Genomic DNA, 23,226 nt, shown 5'->3' with positions numbered 1-23,226 from the left:
ATGAAGCGTTATGGGTGTGTGTTAATTTATATTCAACTGGTAGTTTCTTTAGATTATATCATTTTTCTAGGGAGGAGGCAGGAGATCAACTGCAGTAGTCAGCAGTTAAACACTAGAAGAGAGGAAACCATTTTTTAATTCAAATTTTCATTTAATCAAGTCAAAATGTGAATACTTGATCAGTGGAATTTATTGAATTGGTGAAACATAAAATAATCAAAATATAGTAAATTCTTAGAACTATTATGTTTTGTCCAGTTTCATTGAATTGTATCTTGATTTCATTTTTATCATTATCTACAGTTTGTATCTTAATCAATGTAACTCAAACATGTCATACAGACATCTCGAACAGAAGATAACCAGGTACTTTGTTTCAGAACTGGGTTGTCTGCCCTGGGAAGTAGTTCCCAGAACTTAGATAAGATTGAGAAAGACACTGCCCAGAAGAGTTCCCCCCCAAATGCCCTTTATGGGGTTCAGAAAAATCTCAAGTAATATTGGGCTAGAAGTCATCCTCACGGCCCTGGTATACTTCGGCCACCTCGTGTGGCTTTCTGAGTATTAACCAGTTATCTCAGTGAGCATAAATACAACTCGTTAACATTTTGTGCTCATGTAGTTTCCGAGTAGCTGTGATGAGTTTTAGTTGCTTAGGCCCCGGGTACTCTATGTGAGTCACAGTCCATGTTCTTAACGTGAAATGCTGCAATCCGACGCGCACTCGTCTCGCAAATATGAGGAAAGTTGGGATAACAGTTATATTATTAATACAGGATTTTGAGATTAGTTTTTTACTCATTTGCATTATACATAAAATATTTTTAAACAAACAAAACAACACCTGTTCTCTGAACTTATAGATTTATTTTATTCATTGGCTGCGTTGGGTGTTCCGTGGCTGTGCGTGGGCTTCTCTAGCTGCCGAGGGCTGCTCATTGCGGCGGCTTCTCTTGTTGCGGAGCACAGGCTCCAGGCGCTCAGGCTTCAGTAGTTGTGGCACGTGGGCTCAGTAGTTGTGGCTCGCGGGCTCTAGAGCACAGGCTCAGTCGTTGCTCTGCGCATGTGGGATCTTTCCGGACCAGGGCTCGAGCCCATGTCCCCTGCATTGTCAGGCGGATTCTTAAGCACTGCGCCACTAGGGAAGCCCCTCTCTAAACTTACAGTCACTTAATGAAGTCTGTCCTTTTCTGCTGCACATTCTACAGGTAACACTCTGCAACTGGAGTGATCAAGATACTAGCAAATCCTGGTGAAAGAGTAAACTTCCCCACTTATAGAAAAAGCTAAAGCTAGCATTTAAAATTTTATTTGAAATTTTGCTTTCCTCAATGGCAAAGATCAGGGAAATGGGTTTTTACATGATTCTAGCCTAGGACCTTCCTCTAACATTAGTCACTCTAATCTCTAATCGAGGCCTGAGCAATATAAACTTAAATATAAAGGATTTGGAGACTTTAATGAAGAAGAGGGAAACCCTTAGGAGGTTATCAGGAAAACTGGAGATTCAAAAGATTTAGAAATAATCGATGTCAAATTCAAATTACGGGAACTAATTTTTACTTAAAAGCATAATAAAGAGTCCCAATGAAAATACACTTGAGCCTTCACTTTATACATAATTATTTACACCTCTTGGTTTTTTTTAGGTTTCAGAAGTGGGTATAGTTAAGGAAAATGTTAAATGTGAACCCACTTTTCTAATTCCCCCAGCCCTCAAACAGGACTCCATGGTATAACACAAAAAGAAAGCAGAAACCTCGGTGGAGAATTATTTCTCTAACAGCATTTGTGAAGATGTTGAGACCTTCCTTCCTCTACTTACCTTGATTTTAAACCTTTATACTAAGTACACTAGAATGGTTCCAAGGTTAGAACTGCCTTTCTTTAGCATATCTCAGCTTCTACCATGTGTTCTTCCATGTTTATTGAGTTGAAATTAGTCCTCTCAAGGAGGAAAAAGCTAAATATGGGAAGATGGGTGTACTTTGGTGTTTTATATTCAAGAGCATAGAATAGAGTGTTAGGAAACAATCAGGAAACAATTTTTTCCTAACATGTACGATTATAGGCTAGGATATGACTTTCCTTCTCTCACTGAAATAAAAATGTATAGTTAAGAAATAAGGCTATACGTGACAGCACATTTGACAGGTAATGACTTGGACATATTTGTTACTACCTAATCTTGAGAACTACAGTTGCTGTTTTAGAGGTATCTGAGAGGTTCCAAACAAAAGGAGATCGCCAAATGTTCTCAGACCTTGAGTGTGCTGGACGCCCTAAAGTAGGAGAGGAATTTGTAACAAAAGCTCACGATGAAGAACCACACATTCCGAGCCACCTGAGATCTTGCAATGAGAAGGCGCCAGGCGATGAGGAAGAGGGCAGTATTAAAGAGGTAGTGAATATTTCGGAGCCTGGAAACAGACATATACAACCAAAGTCAAAACAGTACCAAATACCCAACTATGTTATTTGAAGCATAAATGTATCTTTTCCTGGCTATGACCAGCAAATAACTAAGTGCTTAGGTATGTGACACTACCTGATGGCCTTTTGATTTTGATATCTTTCATTTCCACCACATGCCTTCTGAGTAATCATTTCTATAGTATTCCCCTGACTAGTTTCCCTTTCTCATACCTGCTTTAACCTGTCTTATAAACATGGCTAACATAATCTTTCTTAAATATACTTTGACCATATTACTATATATCACAAATCTTCCCTGGTTCTTGTTCACTAGAGGGTAAGTTCTAAAGTTCTTGCTATGCAACGTTCCTCTCAGTTTGCAATTACTTCTCCCATCCTAATCATCTCTGCATTAAAAACCCTTCGCTTCCACCAGAATTATGTCAGATTACTATAATTCTTTGTCCCTTAGGGATTAATTATTGAGAGAAATTTCAGGCAGTCAGAGATCTTGAAGAGTGGTTAACTGATTTGCCCATGTTAAATAGCACAATCAGGTTCCTGCCTGTTGGGTATTCTTTCTCTATACCACATTATGACAGGATGTGGTAGAAGAAACAAACTTGGGTTCATATCTGGCTCCTGCACTTACCATGTGCGACTTGCCCACTTACCTTCTTTGAACTTAAATAGCTCTTTGATAAAAATGGGATAACAGAAATAATACCTGCCTTACAGGGATGTGGTAAAGTCTAAATGAAACAGTATATTACAGGGTATATAGTATAAAGGCTCAAAAAATATTAATTCCTCTCCTCCCCCGCTCATATTTCATGTCTGGTATAAAATCAGATGCACATGGTAAGTGCTCAGTAAATATTAACTGACTGATTATATTTACCTTCTTAAGTGTTGCTTTGCTTCTGGGATCCCAGCCATATCCTCTTTCAATAAATACTTCTTAACTCCTAAAACATAATTTTCAATGTATTCCAACCAATTCAACTGGCGCACATCGAAGTTGAATACCTGAAAGGCAAGAAGAGATTATGGATTGTCAGAATTGCACAGCTGGACAATCACTTTGTTCATCTGATGAAGTTTCTGTTACCTAAATGAGTGACATTCAGTTTGGAAGATTTAGGTTGTACCCCTCCAAACGAGATGATTTGAGCTGTTATTTTAAAGGCAGTAACAATATGGATTACCATTTATATATGAATATTTAAACATGGATCAAGCACAAATATTTGATCTTTAGGAAGTCTTGGAAATTTAAAGGAACTGGTATTAGTCTGGTGAAGGCTAATTTCATTTCAAGTAAATAAGGATTAATTTTTTTTTAAAGAGAATAAATATGTTAGGGACCAAAACAAATTATATGTGTCTTTTTCTTTTCATTATTCTTAAATTTTGGTGTTCTCCCCTTGCCCTAGCACCCTTTCCTGAAATATCACTACTTCATTATGCTGATTAAGGTAAACTTTGGACTTAAGTTTAAACCAAAGGCTTAAATCAAAGCTTTAAGGACTAACTTAGCAGAATTTATATTCTATGTTTGCTTTCGAGATGTTATCCATTATGTTTCTTGGTGTGCCACAAAACAAAGCCCTTCAGAAACATTCAGAGTGGTAAGAAAAGCTTTGCTTCTCTTAGAACACTAGTGTATTTTCTTTTCTTAGACAAAGAATGCCATGAAACTATATTTTCTTTTCACTTTGCCACCAGAAATCTTAAGAACAAATTCCCTGCTTAAATGCAGTGACTTAGTAGGATCTTGTAGACTGCATATGAACGTTCTGTTTTTCCATTCTTACTCTTGATTTCATATTTTAGTACATACTTTTCCTGGTTTGATGTTTTATTTCTGTTTTGTGTTTTTATTACATGTATTTATTGCAAGTTATCCCAAATCTTTGTGAAATAAATTGGAGTATTAACAAAGAAGGCAGATGAGATTAACGAGTTCCAGAGAGTTTCACAGACTTGTCCAAAAGCTGAATTGCTTTCCAAAAGTAATTCTGTATCACTTTGTTTGGATTTGTTTATTTTCCACAGTATCATTAAATGGTACTTATTCATCTATATAAACAGAGGCTTTTATTTTTATGCTATTTCATGTTTCTAAGTTAGATTTCAATGAAACCCTAGTTTGGAATCCTCATTCCATATGGCAAATGAAATTGAATTCTGAGCCACACCAGAGTTTGGCATTTATATCCAAGTATTCATGACTATTACCTTTGCTAAGATATTTGGAAAGCATATGTTAAATCCACTGCAGTTTTGATTCTTTTTTTCACAAAATTTTTAGTTATTTTAGATAAAAATATTTGTAAAATGTCAAAAATGAAACTCTAAGCTTATTACCTTTTGAATTATTTAGATGGGTAAATTCCATGGAGAAAATGCAATAAAGATAAGCCTATATAACATTTGATGCTAATTTTAAAAATAATTTCTAATAGCCTGAGGGGTTTTAAAAAATAAGCTGGTTTGATCCATGCATTTTAAACACAGGTGCTTAGAAGAATTTTGTCTATACAAGGCATGTAAACATTTCTGAAAAAAAAAAAATCTCTATTTCATGTCCATTTTAGAGGTACACAGCAATGATTTCAGTTAAAATATCCGTCTGAATCTCAACTGGTATATTTAACATCGTGTCTGACTGCAAGTAACCCTTAGGTTCCATGGTGGGAAGTAATTTTAGGACTTGGATTTGAATCATGCTCTATGAGGCTGGTATGTACGAGCTAGCAGGTGAGGCTAGCTAGCCATCTAACATTTACTTCTCAGCATGACTTGGTTTCTTCTACATGCATGACTTGGTTTCTTCTACATGCTGGCAAGCACAAGATAAATCAAGAAATTTATCTTTTCTTTCTTTTAAAAAATTTTTAGCGGAAAATGTCAAGAGAGTGAAATTTTTAAAGCTTAATTAAAAACTAAGGATATACTCAAGAAATAAATGACTGAGAAAATGAAGCTAGGGACATGTACAAAGTACAGAAGATTTCTATATTTGTGAATTTCAGGACAACGTTTGTGACTGCTAAGAAGCTAATATATAGAAATAAATGGCACTGATCCTGAGTGATTAAAGTGAAGGCCTATCTGGAGAAATAAACGTCTGAATTGTCAAAGAGAAATCATTATAGGGAGGAAGACTGACAATGCTAGAGAGAGGGCAATGCTGATGGCGGGAGGTCTTAGCTGGGCTAGAATGCAGAGGTGGAGGGGTTAGCTTATCTAAAAAGATAAGAAGGAAGGAACTGTAGCTTTGGAGATGCAGAACGATTTTGATTTGACAAGAACAGTGGATGAGAGAGTTCCTGACCAGTAAAATTATTTTTTTTCATTGAAGTCATGTTTTGGAGGTTAGGGGGGAAAGATAGAGGTACTGAGGATTTGTTGAAAAGTGAACAGCTATGGAAGTTGAACAAAGGATTGAAACAAAGTATATGAGACCTGACTGCAGAACAGCAGTGAGAAGCTCGCCAAAGGCTAAGAACCTAGATCTCTTACCTACATTAAACTTGCTTCCTGCAACTGTGTTGATAGCATTCACTGATTTTCTTAGCCAAAAAAGAAAAAAGAAAAAAAATTCTGTGTATATAACAAAAACATCCTTTATTCATCAGCTCTCCAGGTCAAATAATTCTAAATTCTGAATGGGTAAGGTTTTCCTGTTGGTTGTCAGTGCTGTACTCACTCTTTGGTCTTCAGGACTCAGCTTGGACATCAGCATTTCTGTATTGTATGTGCTCCATTCCCAACTCCGGTTGATGAAATACTCCAGCATGGAAAGGGTTCTTAAAAGCCGATTCATGAGTTTTGTCATCCTGAGGTAAAGATCACATAGGAGCGAATATCAGTGCACCACAGATGGCTGCTTCCCTGCTACTCTATAGGGATATATGACAAATTATGTTTGAAAAAATATAAAAATTATTTCTTCCCACTTTTTCCAATTCCACATTAAAACTCTTATTTTTTCCCCCTTCCATGTTAACACTCTGTTGAATGAAGGGAAGGGGATGAATCTAAAGGCGCTTGTTCTATCAGGCATTTTAATACCACTAAACTTCCTCTTTTCTACCATCTCTTTCTCAAGAGTTGCAGATATTTTAAAAGCCTAGCCAGGTATCCACCCCTGATGACATACTGTTCAGTCTTTGAATTCTGAGGTAGACAATAAGAAAACTTATTTCTCTTTTTTATTGTATGTTCTTGGATTTTTTTAAAAAAACTAATTGATTCGAGGTCTTATTATATAACTTCTAGGCAGAAGTGGTGACTGTATTAGCGTCCAATGAACCAAAAACAGTTATTAACTGTAATGGAGATTTAAGGGGAAAATAGTTTATTTGTTAATAATTTACTCAGGCATAGTGCTGATACTTTTAAAAAATATTATTTCCACTAATTCCCATAACATCCCTGTTACGTAGTTATTTATCTGCATTTTCAAGTAAAGTAAACTTAAGAAAGATTAAGTGGCTGTGCTAACGTAATGTGTCAAAACCAAAATTCCAACTCAGTTTTGACGGACTTCAAAAAGCCTCTGTAAACTCACCCCCTGTATCCCATTGCTTAAGATGGATCACATCTTCTGACCCCATGGTCAGGACCTGCTGTTTGAACTTCCCAACTTTATAACAATTTGTAAAAAAACTTTTGTATGCTTTCTTATTTGATCCTCACAGTATGATTCTGTGAGTTAGTCAGGGTCTATACTGTTTATCTTCATTTTACAGATGGATTAATAGGTTCAAGGTCACATGGCTAATGCTCAAGTCTGGATTTTCTGGTTACAAATCACCTTTGGCCTATAGAACATTCGATTTTTATCTTAATCAGTTAGACTAATCTTGGTAACAGTTATTACTATAGTTGACCCCATAAAGACTTACGATGCTATTTGGGGAATTTGGTCTTATTTCTGGTCAAATCCTACTGCCCATATCCCTGATGACTCATGAGGTACTTCTCTCATGGTATCATGGGAAATTCTTAGGCAAGGATGTAGAATCAATACAAGCATCATAATAGGGTTCCATTTACTATTGTTATCTAACATCTTGGCTGTAAACTGATTTATGTTTATATTTATATCCTCCCACAGTTCATCTGTTGAAACCTATTCCTCCTAATAGTGATAGCATTTGGAAAAGGAGTCTTTGGCAGATGGGTAATGCCCTTATAAAAGGGACCCCAGAAAGCTCCCTTGGCCCTGCCAGCATGTGAGGACACAGAGAACATGGCTGTTTAGGAACCAGGAAGTGGGCCCTCAGCAGATGCCGGATCTACCAGCATCTTGATTTTAGACTTCTTAGTCTCCAGTACTGTGAGGAAATAAATTTCTATTTTTTGCAGGATCTCAGTTCCCTGACCAGGGATTGAACCTGGGCCATTGCAGTGAAAGCCTGGAATCCTAGCTACTAGGCCAACAGGGAACTCCCAAATTTCTGTTGTTTATAAGCCACCTAGTCTATGATATTCTGTTATAGCAACCCAAACAGACTAAGGCAACCTTTATCCAGTCTACAACCCTGACATAATTGATATGATTTCAATAGATTTAATTTTTAAAAATAATCATTGCACAATGATTATAATATTGTATATTATATATACAATGGTGAAACATTGTATGTACAGGACTATATCAGCATAATAGTATTTTTTTAGAAAGAATACATTTATTACTCTCAGGTAGTAAAGATCTTAATGCGTACAATGCAAAAGCTATAAAGGGAAAGTGATTCATTTTATCACAAAATGTTTAAACTTCTTTGGTAATAATATTAATTACTATATTCTATGCACTCTTATGTAAAACCCTATAAAGTAGGTATGATTACAATCCCCTTTTTACAAGTTAGGAGTTAGAGAGGTTAAGTAATTTAGGGCTCATATGGATAAATTGGTGCCAGGATTTAAATATGTAAGTCTGACTCCAAACTCCATGCTCTTAAGACCTGCATTATATATAGCTTCCCTTGTATTAAAAAAGCTTCATAATTAGAACTACAATATAAGAAACTGACTTCAAGAAAATACATGAAATATATATTTACACACACACACACACACAGAGCTTCCATAAATTAATAAGTACAACCCAATAGAAAAATAGGAGTATTACTCAGCCATAAAAAGGAATGAAATAATGCCATTTGTAGCAACATGGATGGACCTAGAGATTATCATATTAAGTGAAGTCAGACAAAGACAAATGTCATATAACTTATATGTGGAATCTAAAGAAAAATGATACAAATGAACTTATACAGAACAGAAGTAAACTCACAGACATAAAAAACAAACTTATGGTTACCAAAGGGGAAAAACGGGGAGGAATAAATTTAAAATTTGGGATTAACAGATACACACTACTATATATAAAATAGATAAGCAACAAGGACCTGGAAAAAATATATACATGTACATGTGTATATACGCATATGTGTGTATCTGAATCATTTTGCTGTATGTATACCTGAAACACTGTAAATCAACTATACTTCAATAAAAAAAGAACAATTAAAAAAAAATAGGTGAGAAATAGAAGCAAGCAACTCATACCAGAGAAAACACGAAAGTCCAATACACAAATGAAAGCCCAGCCCCTCCAGCAATCAAGGAAAATGCAAATCAAAGTGATGAAGAGATGCTATTCCTTGTCATTAGTTTGATAATTCAAAACATTGAGTTTTGCAAAGTATTAATGAGAGTGAGAAAGAAAAGACTTGTACTCTCACTTGCTGTTGTGGAGGTGTAAATTGACAGAGCCTTCCTTTAAGGCAACCTGGTGGTAGTCATAAAATCCATATACTCTCCAATCTAGCAATCCCACCCCTCAGCCTCCTCCCCAGATCTAGAGGCACATTCTAGAAAAAAGCATGTTTGTTGCCCCATTGTTTGTAATAGCAGGGGAAAAAGACAGCACTAGCAGAATGACTCAGATTTTCATGGAATGTAAGTGAAAAAGTTAAAAGTGTGTAGGATTGATTTATATATACACAGAGATTTATACATACACTTACCTCAAAGCAAAACTCTATATATGTCCATATATGGTTGTAAATACAGACGATTACACACAAACACACATGGGGAAGGAAAGGGTCCAGAAGGATTCTAGGATTTTCTGCCATAAAGATTATTCTTAAGATTCCTATCACATAACAAACCCAACCATTTCCCATGAATATTACAATTTAATTTCTTACAAACAAAATACTTAAAGATTTTTATTGGGCTCCTTCCTCCTGTGTTTTCCTTTTGTACTTACCGAACTTTGCCCTTCAACCAGGTCTTCTAACTCTGATATGTATGAAAGGCTTTAGCGTTTCTGCCAGGAATGTTTGGTTTTCCTTCTTTTCCCATCTTTATTTAATAAATCCCTCATACTTTCCCACAGACACAGCATCTCCTTTTTCACCTTGCTCAAGAAGAAACTGACAATTGAGTTATGAACGCTAAGTAAGGTCTCTGAAAATTTGGATAAACTCTACATTGCCTAAGTTTCAGTCATTTGCTCTGCAAATAAGGATGGAAATAAAACACACTGAGAGAGACTTCTTCCTTTAAAAGGAGCTAACATCATGCTTCTGAGGCTTGATGGCGGGGATTGCCTTTAGTAGTTATGATAATGATGACACATATAGTATTATTCAAGTGAGACGGGTACGAAGGGACATGTCCTAGGTCACACAGCTGGAAGGTGACAGAGCTGCCTCAGCATCAACATACTTTCATTCGACCTTGTTCCCTCTACTCTCTTCACTCATCTCCAGGTGGCAGTAAATCCAATTCTGGTTTCTCCAGATCTTTTCTCTGTCACTTCCTTTGAGACTACTTAAAATTCTTCCTTTAGCTTCCATTTCCTCATTTGTAAAATTGGGATGATGAGAATATTCTCCTTGGGATGTTGTGAGAATGAAAATGAGATCATCATGCGCCATCCCTTGTGTGTATGTGAGGCTGTTACCATTGTACATTTTAAGATCATTTAACAATTTAGAAACTCCCAGACACAGAATCTCAGTTGCTTTTCTTTGTAGGTGAATGATTACCTGCTGAATTCATCAAGCAAGTTCCTTAACATATAACTTCCTTTATTATGACAAAGGATCTCTAAGGTAGGCTTTTCACTACTACTGCTTTGGTTGTCCCCTTATATATACAAAATCATAAATATATATGATTCAGTTGTCACCTTTCATCCCCAGGTGACGGGAGGGCTAAGGACTTGGGGCCCTAAACTTCCATGCAGACACACTCCTAAAGCTATTGTCTCAGCTTCTCACCTGGGCTTCCTTCCCGTGAGCCGCAGATAGAAGTCATAGATCATGGCAGGGGCCCGGTGGCTGACTGCATTCCAGTACTGGGTTGTGACGTTGTTGGTTGTGAACTCAGCCTTTGGCCTCCTGAAAGCTCTCTCAAGTGGGATTTTTTCAAAGGTTGCCAAGACTTGGATCCCTGGGGGAAAAAAAAAACAGAATAAGTAAGTGCTAAGTCTAGGAGCATATAAACCCACTGTGGTGGATGGCATTTGCAATGGGTCAAAACAATAAATAATAAGGATTTGTCGTGTAGAGTCACGAATCAATTTCTGAGAATAATATTAAGATTTTTATGCCGGGCAAGTGGTCACCTGCAAAATCAAACAATTTGAATAGGTTAAGAATTGTGTCCTTCTCTTGAAATCTTTACTCTAAAACAACTTCTTGGGAAAATAGTTTTAGTCAATACAGTGAGGTATTGTTCAGAAAAACTTAAATCCATCATTCAATTTCAAGGTTATCTAATCTATTCTAAAGCCCAAGACAGAGCCTAGGGGTGTTATTTCCTTGGTTGGATCATTTACTTGCAGGAAAATAAGGAAAGTTTCTTGACATTTTACTTAAACTTTTATAAAGATTTAAGTAAAAGAGAGAATATAAAAGCAGGACTCCTTCGTGTTGGTTCACTTTAAATACCAGTCTTTTACTTCTTTGCTATTCCTACTGCTCTGGAATACATCAGACTCAATTGTTTTACTCTTGTCTCCAGAGTTTTTTAAAATAATAATCTTTTAAAAAATATTATTACATATATAAAACCTAGTTTAAAGCTTTTAGTGTACATTTGTAAATCCAATATGTCTTTTCAAAAGGTATTCATTCATTTGAATTCAATTTTGATTTTATTTATGTAGAATTTTCAAAGAATATGCTTAAGTTCATTACTCAGTTATGTTGAAGCTATCAGTTATTATGGTAATATGATTACTGTCCTCCATAAAAGATACTACCTAGAAATCTGTATGAAAAATATATACCCTATACAGAAAATATTATCAAGAAACATCTGATTCCTGGGTCTTTTCCTCCCAGAGGGATTCATATTAACTTTTAGGAATCCCTAGTGGGTGGTCATTACACATTCAGGAGACCTGTCTTCTATCAATACTTCTACATCAGGCTCCAGCTCCCCATATGAACTGAATAAATCATTAACTCTCTCTGGGCCTTGTGTGTCAAATAAAGTGAGCACACTAGATTATTTTTAAGATCACTTTCAAATATTATTATTCCACAAAATAGATAGTAAACATTTTCAGCACTGAAGAAGACTATTTTGAATCTCAGGAATGGATTTCACATGTAGCATCTTTTTATTTAAGAGTTTAAGTATCTTGGGGACTTCCCTGGTGGCGCAGTGGCTAAGAATCCGCCTGCCAATGCAGGGGACATGAGTTCGAGCCCTGGTCCAGGAAGGTCCCACATGCCGCGGAGCACCTAAGCCCGTGCGCCACAACTACTGAGCCTGTGTGCCACAACTACTGAAGGCTGCGTGCCTAGAGCCTGTGCTCTGCAACAAGAGAAGCCACCCAATGAGAAGCCCGCGCACCTCAACGAAGAATAGCCCCTGCTCGCTGCAACTAGAGAAAGCCCGCGCACAGCAACAGACCCAACACAGCCAAAATAAATAAATTAAAAAAAAAAAAAAGAACTGTTTAAAAAAAAAAGAAGTTTAAGTATCTTGGTTGCTTCTATTAATGCCTCTTTTTATAGTGATATCTTAATTCTGTTACTGAGGTAGAGGAGATTTATTTTTATTTCCAAATATTGTCAGAATGATTTAGCTATATGATCTAAATAACTGGATATATTAGCTAAAGAACTTTGATGGTAATAGATAATTTCATTTTACTTTTACTGAAGTAATAACTTTGCAAATAGAATAGCAGAGCAGAGTGCTCTGAATTGGAAATGAGATTCTAACAAATTAAGCACATTTGATTTTTTTTCAACATCTAGTAGCTAAACAATTAGATGATCTAAAAGTTTCAAATATTTGCAAGCAAATCAGCTTTGAAATTGACAAAGGAGAGTACAAGATTGGTTAGCTAATTTTCTATTATATGCAGGATTAATTCAATTCAACAGGATACATTCAAGGTTACACTATGGCTGACAGCATAAATTAATAGAGTATCACTGACTCAATTACACGAGTTAACATTATTGGACTTTTCTAAATCTACTTGGCCATTGATTATGTCACATTCTCAGTGATGTGGCCAGGGTATGAGGGCTGTGTTCATGAGAGCAGTGGCTCAGCAGGCAGAGTATTTTATCACTGACATTGCTTATAATTGCTGACTTTTACTTGGCTTTATTTATTTTTTAAATGTCTATAGCCAATGGACCCCTTATTGCTTACAATCATGCAGCTATCCCACTGGCCCCTTTCTTTGGTATACCACAGTACATCCTAATTAACTCTTACACATTTACAATTTGCAATTATTTTTATCTCTCTACCTATGTTTTGTCTTTTCCCCCATTAGACTCTAAGCTCCATGACACACTTTGTCTATTTTTTCCCTGTGGCAGACCCTAATCGTGAGTGAGCAGACTCTCATTGTTATATAGGTACATTGTTACAGGCACTTACCCATTTTGCCCCAATTACAGGGATTGAGGTTGCCAGACGTACAGTGGTAGATCAATGTTGACTTAGGTCTGGAAAACAAAAGTTAGATAAATACAACAAAATGGAGAACGAACGAAAGAAAGATAAGGGAAAATAACATTTAAACAAGGTTTTATCAATAATTCCCATGACTAAGGCACCCTACGCAACACTTTCATTTTTTTGTTCCTTTTTTGGGTTAATAAGCAAAATAGAAGAAGACTAGGAAAAGTGCAAGAGTGTGTGTGTGTGTGTGTGTGTGTGTGTGTGTACATGTGTACGAGGAAAAAATCCCAATAGGTTAACATATTTATGGAGCAAATGGAGGTAGCATGACGATGAGAAAGCAGATCATGTTTCTAACTTCTTGATATCTTTATTGGGCAAAAATATGGGCCATATTTTTTCCTAAATCCAGTGAGGATCTGTTGGATTGGAAAACATCTAAATGTCTAACTTCCAATAATTAATAAAAATTAACTTTGTTTACTTTTACTAACAAAGCTAAATATACAAGCAACCTATTATTTTTTCCTTGTACTAGAAAATCCCGCCCCGCCCCCCAGCCCCCGCTACACACGCGGTGATCTGAACTTTTGGCATTTATTAGGAACTGAGGAGTTTAAAAAAATATGCTCTCATTTCATCCACTTTTATCTCCTTTGCCTTAAAAAAGGAAGCTGTATTTTAGATTACTGAATAGAAAGAAAAGCTTTTCGGTTATCAAGAATTAGATGGTTAAATGATTTGAAGAATTTATTACTTTATGATCAACCAAGTACTATCCAGTATTTATAAAACAACTTAATGCATATATGATGGCATAACTGGAACTCTGTGAAATATTGAAATGGACACCCTCTCACATTTGGGGTCTTCAACAATAAAATGCATATATATATTTAAATAAATTTATTTATTTATTTATTGGCTGCGTTGGGTCTTCGTTGCTGTGCGCGGGCTTTCTCTAGTTGCAGCGAGCGGGGGTTACTCTTCATTGCAGTGCGCGGGCTTCAGTAGTTGTGGCTTGCGGGCTCTAGAGCGCAGGCTCAGTAGTTGTGGCACACGGGCTTCGTTGCTCCATAGCATGTGGAATCCTCCCGGACCAGGGCTCGAACCTGTGTCCCCTGCATTGGCAGGTGGATTCTTAACCACTGTGCCACCAGGGAAGTTCCAAAATGCATGTGTTTTGAAAAGGTGCCTAACACAGTCTCCCTCCTTCTCATCAATTCTTTGAAAGCCAGCTTATGCATCCACACCTGTGAACTGCCGTGTACCATCCTACAGCCAAGGTGAGATTGACGACTATATCTGCTGGAATTAAATCTGCCACAGCCATCGGAGTAGCTCTTATGGACCGAAGAAACCCCTTCCCAGCCTGCACAGGAAAAAGGACATAAAATATATTTTTAAAATTTATTTATTTGGCTGCGTCAGGTCTTAGTTGCGGCACGCGGGCTTTAGAGCGTGGGCTTAGTTGCCCCACAGCATGTGGGACCTTAGTTTCCCGACCAGGGCTCGAACCCTCATCCCCTGCATTGGAAGGTGGATTCTTAACCACTGGACCACCGGGGAAGTCCCAAGGACATAAAATATTGAACCAGGTCTTAAGTAATAGCCGGGATTAAAGTATACATCAGACAGGTAATACGAATGCTGTTGGTGATAACGGCCAGCACTGATCACTGCTTACTAGGTTCCTGCGCCAAGGCTGACTGCTCTCAGCCCATCCAACCTCCCAGCCGAGTTCATCTTAAGTGTCATCATTGCCAAGAACCGCTAGGGGTCCTTAGGTTCCTTTCAGAGTGAAATTCCTCAAACTTGTGAGAGGTTTAATGTATTTGGTTAATTAATAAACACTAAGAATTAGGGTTCCCAAATTCCCCATTAATTTAGCTTACCATTTCTTAAATGATGTTTTCTGCTAGTGCCTACTAATTTACAAGCAATAATAGACACTAAAAGTTTAAGAAACATTTTTTAAAAATTAATAAAATTCTACTACTTGAGAAAACTTTTTTTATTACTTGGGGAAAAACCTACCATTATTTACTTTTTGTTCAGTGTCTTTGTTTACCTCACAGATCACTGATGTTATACAGATGTAAGAATTGGGAATTATTCATGTTACTACATGTTGTGTCAGTAAATAAAGAAGTCAGTTAATAAATTAAAAGTCACGTTTAGTGACTTTATAAAGTAATTGGTTATTTACACCCTGTATGTTTCCAACATCAATTTGCAGTGGTTAGCACTTTCTTGTGTTCCTAATTTCTGTTTTCTTGTAACTGATTTCCCTTACTTTGGACATAGGAAATCAGTCTGGAAAATTTTAGAAAATTTGAATTATTGTGCAGGTTTGTAAACAATGTAATAAAACTCACTCTTGGATCATGTTAAAATAGTTATGTTCTAAGTTACCAAATGCTCACCCCAACTAAGCCTCAAGAGTTGAAGGCAGGTAGGGAACAGAAAAAGAAAGAAATCAGAAAGGAGTTCATTGTCATTGTGTTTGACAAGTAGTTATAATTCACTGTCTTATATTTGTATTGTAGTTCATGTTGGATCTAGTTCTGAGAATAACAAAGGCATAGTCTGAAACATGAGATCCCTAATAAGATTTAAACTCATTTAAAGAGTGGAAGTCCTGTTCATTGTCCTAAAGAGTAGAGTTGTGGTTCTGGCCCTAAGATGCTTCAGTGTGAACTGGGAAGCACCACAGCTCACTGGATCAGTCTCCACTGCAGGGAAACACACAAAATGCTGCTGACCCAGAGGAATGATTGATGTTTCTCCTGGTCTGTGAGAGTATTATTGTTGAAAAGTGTTTCCTATAGTCATCAGTTTTTATATTTGAAAAATTTGCTCCAATTGGTAGTTTTCTTTCTTGTATCTATTAAGAAATTGATGTTGATATATTTTATGAATTTATATAATTTCTATCCACAAGCACATAAATTTAAAAATCTTTGGGGGTATGAGTTCTAGTGCATCCCTAATTCAAGCTACGGTTAAAGAGCAAAAAGGGGGAAACACCCCCATCTTGTGTTAACTAAGGGGAAATACAGGCATGGTACTAGATGTTCAAAAGAGTTTCCAAAAATAAAACTCCTAAGTAGTAATTGATGATATCACAGTCTTTCTGTTTTCCTGATAATGATATCCACAGATAATTAATTTCATTCTGCCTCTATTTTCCAATTGGCAAAATTGAAATAAGCTGCATCAATTGTGGTTAGTAAAGTAACGCTTATGGTTTTGCGTCAGTGAAGCTAAGCCAACACTAGCATTTTGTTACTATCCCTCCACTACTTTTCAAGTAATTATTTCCACACCGTTATACATACCGCAACAATGAGCCCAGTAGGTCCATTTATGTTATCAACCCAACCCTAAAAACAAAACAAAAAAAAAGGATCTCTAATTGGTTCCACATGTCAGAAAATCCTAATATCTTTGGAACATCTGCAGTCTAATCTTAATAAACTTCAAACAAGAGCACTGAGACCCCAGCCAATAGAACTGTCTAATCCAGTATTTCTAAGATTTCAAACAGAGACCAATGAGAAAGCACTGGATATTTTCTGGACTTGGTTTGTGCAAGAATTAAAATTCTGCCAGCATTTATTTCATAGCAGGAATCATGGATGGTTGCAAGTTGTTTATGACATCTTATGAACTAAACTGGATCACATCTTAAATATCATAATCTGCTAACCAATTCATTTTCCCCACCTGGGCCTGATTTTAACTCCTCAAGGGAACATTTCAAACACAGTTTGTAGGAAATGTCCATTTCTTGACAATTGTAAGAGTCATAGCATCTTTCGTTCTATCTATGTATGTATGTATCTATCTGTCTATCCAGCTATGTATCTATCTATCTATCTATCTGTATTAGCTTGCCTACAGATGTTAGAGGAAAGATTATATTTAGGAGCAGTTAGAGACAAATGTCTCTTTGAGTTTGTCTCCTAAGCCCTAAGCAAGTCAGTTGACCTCATTATGTCTGTTTCTTTATCTGTGAAAGTCAAAAATGTGTGTGTAAAGTGGGAGAGAAGAGAGGAGAAGTTGAAGGGATTAATATTAGTTGAGCCTTTTACTAGGGACCAGGCATTGCACTAAGCACACCTCATACATCGACTCATTTGATCAACCCTCCACAGTGGGTGGGATTAGCCCAGTTTTACAGATGAGACAGCTCAAAAGCCTGCATGTCAGTAAGTAATGGAGCTTGGATTTATCTGGTGCAAAAGCTTTACAGAATTGCTTCAAAAAAGATGGTATAATTCAAAGTACTTTCTAAAAGATATAGCAGTATACAGAGATAAAAATTATTATTCCTAAACTGAGGACTTTTCTCTGAGCTTCCTGATTCCTATTTACCCTGGCAATTGTAATACTACCAATTTGGCCATCAAGAACATTCTGCTATATTTAAACTATAGTGGGGAAGCCAAGAAATAAAACTATTTCCCATGGCAATTTTGAGACGAGAGTTAATGAGAAGCTAATTTAAGACTCCACCCAACTCTAGGACAGTCAGTGTCACACTCAGAGGAGCCCCATGCTGAATAAATCCTGAACCGAATGTGGACTTCTGTCCTAATATAATGGGTTCACATTTGATTTGCTGTACTTAGCTCTACATACTAAAAAGAAAAAATAAGACATCAGAGAGTAATTGGGCTGGAAGGATGCTGGTTTGGAAGCAAAGTGTGGAATCCAGGCGAGTGGGCTTACTGGGAAAGGCTCCTGCCAGGTTGCTCCCACGATGGAGGGCCGTATGATGGCAATATTGAGCTTGCCGCTCTCCTGCTGCACCACCATCTCTCCCAAGGCCTTGGTGTAGGTGTACGTATTAGGCCGATCCCCAATCAGCTTGGGTGTGATCTCATCAATAATAGCATCGTCTAACCACCTGAAGGTAGTCAGAGTAAAAAAGAATTCTAGCAACGTGTGTTAGACAATAGACCAAAAAAGAAACTGTGAGACATCGACAATCAAACAAAACGTCCCCCTTCTAGCTTGAGTTCTGGAATTAGGAACTGTCAGAGGACACCGAGGCTTGAGAATGTACCTGTCCAAATGATGCACGACGGATGAGTTCTTTGCTCTCCACTGCTCAGCCCAATATTACTAGTCTAATCCTATGGCCTCCTGCCTCGATAGATTTATCCGATAGCTATGCAGTCTGCTACCTGATTATATAGACTCAATCTCTATCTTGAATTGTTTTCTCTCAGCAGGAATGTACCTATGAAGGTACATTCAATGAACGCATTGCGAGGGCCAGTCGGGCACCTGACAGCGGGCTGGCTGCCCTGGTCATGGACTTGAGAGTCTGTCCTCCGAGGCTCATCAGTGGCAGCCCCACTCATTCACTGTTGTCCAGTTAGAACCTATGGCACCAATCTTGTAACCTTCAGCTTTGATTTTTTAAAAATTCTACTCAATGCCTCAAAAAAGAAAAGCAACTACACTTAGCAGACTTACAACATTTTAGCAAATCTATGCACTGTATTTTGAAGGTCTGTTTAGAGTCTATGCTAATAACTTGGTAATCATTTCCAGAGATTTCCAATGAGTTCTGAAGTGCTCTTATAACTATTAATAGTCTGTCAAGTGGAGTGAGAATAGCACTGTGAAGCAGCTTTAATAGAGTGATTATTGAATACCTTCACTTACACGAGGACCTGCATCACGAATAACTGTTACCATGGCATTAGCCTAATATTTTTTTAAAAGATGTTAGAACCATTTTGATAATCCCAAAGTCTATCTGATCTTCTCTAAGAAAGCAATCAAATTATTGTCGATTAAATATTGAATGTTTCTCTTAGTTGGTAGATCTATTTGGTTAAACTTTTGATATAATATAGTTTTTAAAAATTAGGCTATATGTCAGTGTGATTTTTATAATCCATGTGTTTGGTACATGCATTCCTATTTTATCGGACCCAGCGCAATCATACTATTTTGATTGCAGAAAAATCTTATTAGAGGTTATCGTCTTCCTCCCATGACAAATTGTTGAGTATTTAAGATGTGCTTAATGCCAAGACTTATTCAGAAACACAACTCTCAATTTCAGTAACTCTCCGATATTGGAGAGGACCATGAGCACTGCCTGTGATGGTTTGGTTTTCCTTGCTTTGCGGCTACTAGTGCTGAGTATTTTCTAGCCTAGTATCAAATGCCTTCTAGTATCAAATGCCTTCTGATTTACACTGAAAACGGAAAGGTTGAGAAGTTCCTAAAATTAAAAACAACTCCAAATACTTAGAAAAACAGAAGATATTTCAATTGTATAGTCACTCTAGTGTTGGGAGAGAGTGAGGGATAATGCAGGCACTTCTCTATCTGTCTAATAATGTTATCGTTACCTCATCTTATTTGTGGGTCAGCAGTGGATTAACTGACCTAAGACCATTTTTTTTTTTTCACCTGCAAAAACATACAGGTTACAAAAACTGAGTCAGAAGAAATACAGCCTAACTTTATTAAGGCTGTAAAAAAAAACAATTTTAAGAAAACATCAGAAGCCAGCAATGCTAGTTATATGCCACATGGCTGGTACCATGTGCTGTTATTGCTGTTGGTGTGTATGGAAAGGGTAACACCTGGAAGCTTCCTCACATTTGGTGAGTTAGCTGATCATAGAAAATACTGGTTTCGTAGGTTTCTAAGAACACGAAGCAAAAGAAGTTGTAGTGTTCTGTAGATGGTCTGCCTCTACTATTTGTAGCTCCCCCATATTCTACTGTATCATCTTCTCGTTTCCTCCACTTTCACTTATGAAAAAATGGCAATAATTATATCTGTTCTAAATTTTCAGGTTATATGAGGACAAACAGGAATATTTACAACTACACTTACAGCTTTTTGATAAAACAAAATGAGCCCACAAATCTAAGACATTCTTATTTTTAGTAAAACAACCAAGAAGGAAATATCTACAAAGGTAATAGTTGGTTTAACAATATCTTTCCTAATACAGCCAAACAGACCATATCTCATCCAGCCATTTCCCAGGTTTGAAGAGGAGATTAATGTAACAAATATGCACAGCCATTGGTTAAGTGATGTCCTTTTCAGGACCTAAAATCAGATCATGCTCTTCTTTACCAAAGTTTGAGTTGCTGCTGCTGTTGTTTGTTCTTGATCAGTTTTTAAAATAGTGAATAAGTTATTCGCTATTATGGAAAAAAGACAGCATATAAACCAAAGAACATTTCTGAAATTAAAGCCAATGCCCTTCAGTGTACTCAAGATGTCTGAACCCATGGGTTCCAAATACTAAACTTGTACTTAAATAGCTTCAAAAGAAGCAAAAAGTTATTGAAGACTTCAGAAGGCTGTGTGTGTCACACACACACACACACACACACACACACACACACACAATTTCCTCTAAATATTACTTTTTTGGTTTGAAACTTATTTATTCAACCTCCTAATATCATTAATTTCATAATTTACATATTTACTGAATGAAATAGCAAGAGTAATATGTATTTTTCCTCCTAATTTTCTTATGCAATAAGCAGGGCAAGCTAGATATACCTAGAGGTATATTGGAAAAGGTGTCTGGGAGTAAATACTGGACACACTGCTTCATGGTAGCCTTTGCTCTCTTTTCTCTCATCTGGATTATGTTCTTCCCTTGATTATCATGCCATATGTTCTCGCCCATGTGTCTGTTTCCCCACTTTACAATGAGTCCAGGAGGGATTATGTTTTTTATGTTTTTTATCTCTGTGTCCAATCACCTTTCTGCCCCCAGGAACGAGCTACCTTATTCAGTAAATGTGTGTCCTCCCACAAGACAGTCTTGATTGGCCAATTTATGTGCTGGCAAAGGTTTGGGAAGCTGAGATGGATAATGATAGGACAGAATGGGTGAACTCAGAAGGAGGTGGGGTTGTAAGGAGACTGTGGGCAAGTAAGAGAGGCGATGTCTTTGCAGAGAATGAAGAAAAATTGGAAGTTAATGTCCGGCGGCAGTGGTGAAAAGTGCTGGGAAGCTGAAAGGTTAAAGGTTGACCAACTTCAATTTGTCAGAGTTGGCTTCAGAATAAATTTAACACGCTTCAAAGTAAATTTGAACCCTTTATTGGGGAGAGGAGTATATCTGAGCCTAATGCTTGTGGTAACTTGGCCTCTGCATTACCCTATAGACTTTCACTGAGCACCTATTCTGGCTCCAATGACCTGACAACATGAACATTATTCAGTTTGTTTAAGAAACAATTTAACCCTGCTCTGATTCGCATTAAAGCCTGGTACACAGAAATGACAGTTTTTTGTCAGCTGCTTAGATGCTATCTTAACGCTGTACAATCCTGACAGTAAAAGCACAAATGCTAAAACCAGCTTCTTCCTTTCCCCTAGAATAGATAAGCATTCTTAGTGTTAACAACATGCTCTTCAGCACGAAGGCAAAACTACTTTCCAACATTTGACCTCTTTTTGTATTTCCCAAAGGGCCATTACCGAGGCTGCTGTGACCTCAATTTCCCTGCTTCTCACATGCTCTACCTGCAGCACATCTGCCATGGCTGACTGCAATTAGTGTTTGATCAAGAAACAACTTTTATGTTTCACCTGGCAGATCAGCTGTGTCTTCTGGTGGCCAAGTAGCTTAAAGTATGATTTTTAATAGGTACAAATCTATCAGGAACTTTGACTGGATTAAAGCATCTAGGAATTGAAAGACAACACAAAGTGAGGGCAGTGGGAAATTGATCATTTTCTTGTTGTCTAACTCCTGGTTCCTTTAAAAAAATGAGGACCACTGCAGTACTAAGAACAATGACAGAACCCCATGGGGTTACTGTTAATAAAAATTTCCAAGGGAAATAGAAACCTAAAATTCTTGGAAACTAATTTTATTTTAACTACAGTTACTACAATTACAAAATAGAGATGAAATCAGAGAAAAATATTTTCTTAAAACACAGCAACCAAACCTGGATTTAGGTGCACTAATGTTTATTAGGAATAACTTTAATGCTATTTGTCATTCTAAAATTTAATGCTATTTGTTATTCAGAAAATTCCATCTGATATAGGAATTGTTGAAACAGTCATGAACAATGGTCTAGTTGGTGATGGGCTGCTGGGATTTATTCAAAGCATTATTCCAAACTTAACACATAGGTTTTATTCAAAGTTTAAGAAGAAAAAAGTGCAATCTGAAACAGGGATAAGATGTGGGCATATAGGTATTTTATACACAAGACTTCACATCCCCAAATATCAGCTTGCTATGGAATTCTGTCATCTATTCTTGCTTTGTCTAAACAAACAAAGAAACAAGAACAAAAAATACCAGCTGGAGTGGTATGAACAGCAATCATCCAGTTCCATCAAAAAGTGTTCATTCATTCAGGAAATATTTGAGTTCCTACTATGTGCTGGCCCTGGAGAGCAAGAAGGAGCAAGAGATACTCTCCTCCTTTGAGAAGTTCATTGTCCACTGGGGAATACAGACGAATAACCAGACATTTAGAATGACCTGTGCTAAGCACACTGATGAAGATGAGCACTCTGGGAGCACCAGGAACGGCCACCTGAGCCCGTGGGCTCCGAGGGGGGAGCTTTGATGTCTGGAGAGGAACTCACCAGGGGAAGCAGAGGTGGAAGTAGTCTCTAGAAACAGAACCACCTAAGCAAAGGCAGAGAGGTAAGAGAGAGAGGGGTGAGTACTTCCGTGTGACTGCAGCACAAATGTAAGGGGAGGGCGGAGAGGGATCGGCTGGACAGATGGTCCTTAGTATAAAATTCTGAACAAATAAATTGTAGTAATGATGTTCTCCCTGTTTAAAAAAAAAACAC

At 37.1% G+C, this 23,226-nt stretch overlaps 1 protein-coding gene across 4 annotated transcripts in view; it reads right to left on the bottom strand.

Moving 5' to 3' along the window:
- Nucleotides 1-1,519: 1,519 nt before the first annotated feature.
- The window catches only part of FAR2 (fatty acyl-CoA reductase 2), a 151,381-nt gene continuing 129,674 nt past the window's right edge, over nucleotides 1,520-23,226 (bottom strand). For all 4 annotated transcript variants that reach the window (XM_036867073.1, XM_036867072.1, XM_036867071.1 and 1 more), the window contains 8 exons: nucleotides 18,130-18,307; nucleotides 16,734-16,778; nucleotides 14,646-14,764; nucleotides 13,369-13,436; nucleotides 10,734-10,905; nucleotides 6,131-6,260; nucleotides 3,317-3,444; nucleotides 1,520-2,420 (listed from right to left, as the gene is read on the bottom strand). In XM_036867073.1, coding sequence (XP_036722968.1) covers nucleotides 2,258-2,420; nucleotides 3,317-3,444; nucleotides 6,131-6,260; nucleotides 10,734-10,905; nucleotides 13,369-13,436; nucleotides 14,646-14,764; nucleotides 16,734-16,778; nucleotides 18,130-18,307 — 1,003 coding nt within the window. In that variant the 3' untranslated portion in view covers nucleotides 1,520-2,257. The remainder of the gene's footprint in view (nucleotides 2,421-3,316; nucleotides 3,445-6,130; nucleotides 6,261-10,733; nucleotides 10,906-13,368; nucleotides 13,437-14,645; nucleotides 14,765-16,733; nucleotides 16,779-18,129; nucleotides 18,308-23,226) is intronic.

The sequence above is a fragment of the Balaenoptera musculus genome, chromosome 10 (genome assembly GCF_009873245.2).
Source record: "Balaenoptera musculus isolate JJ_BM4_2016_0621 chromosome 10, mBalMus1.pri.v3, whole genome shotgun sequence".
Lineage (NCBI taxonomy): Eukaryota > Metazoa > Chordata > Mammalia > Artiodactyla > Balaenopteridae > Balaenoptera > Balaenoptera musculus.
Note: the sequence above shows the minus strand (reverse complement) of the source record. Positions and strands in the feature narration are given on the sequence as shown.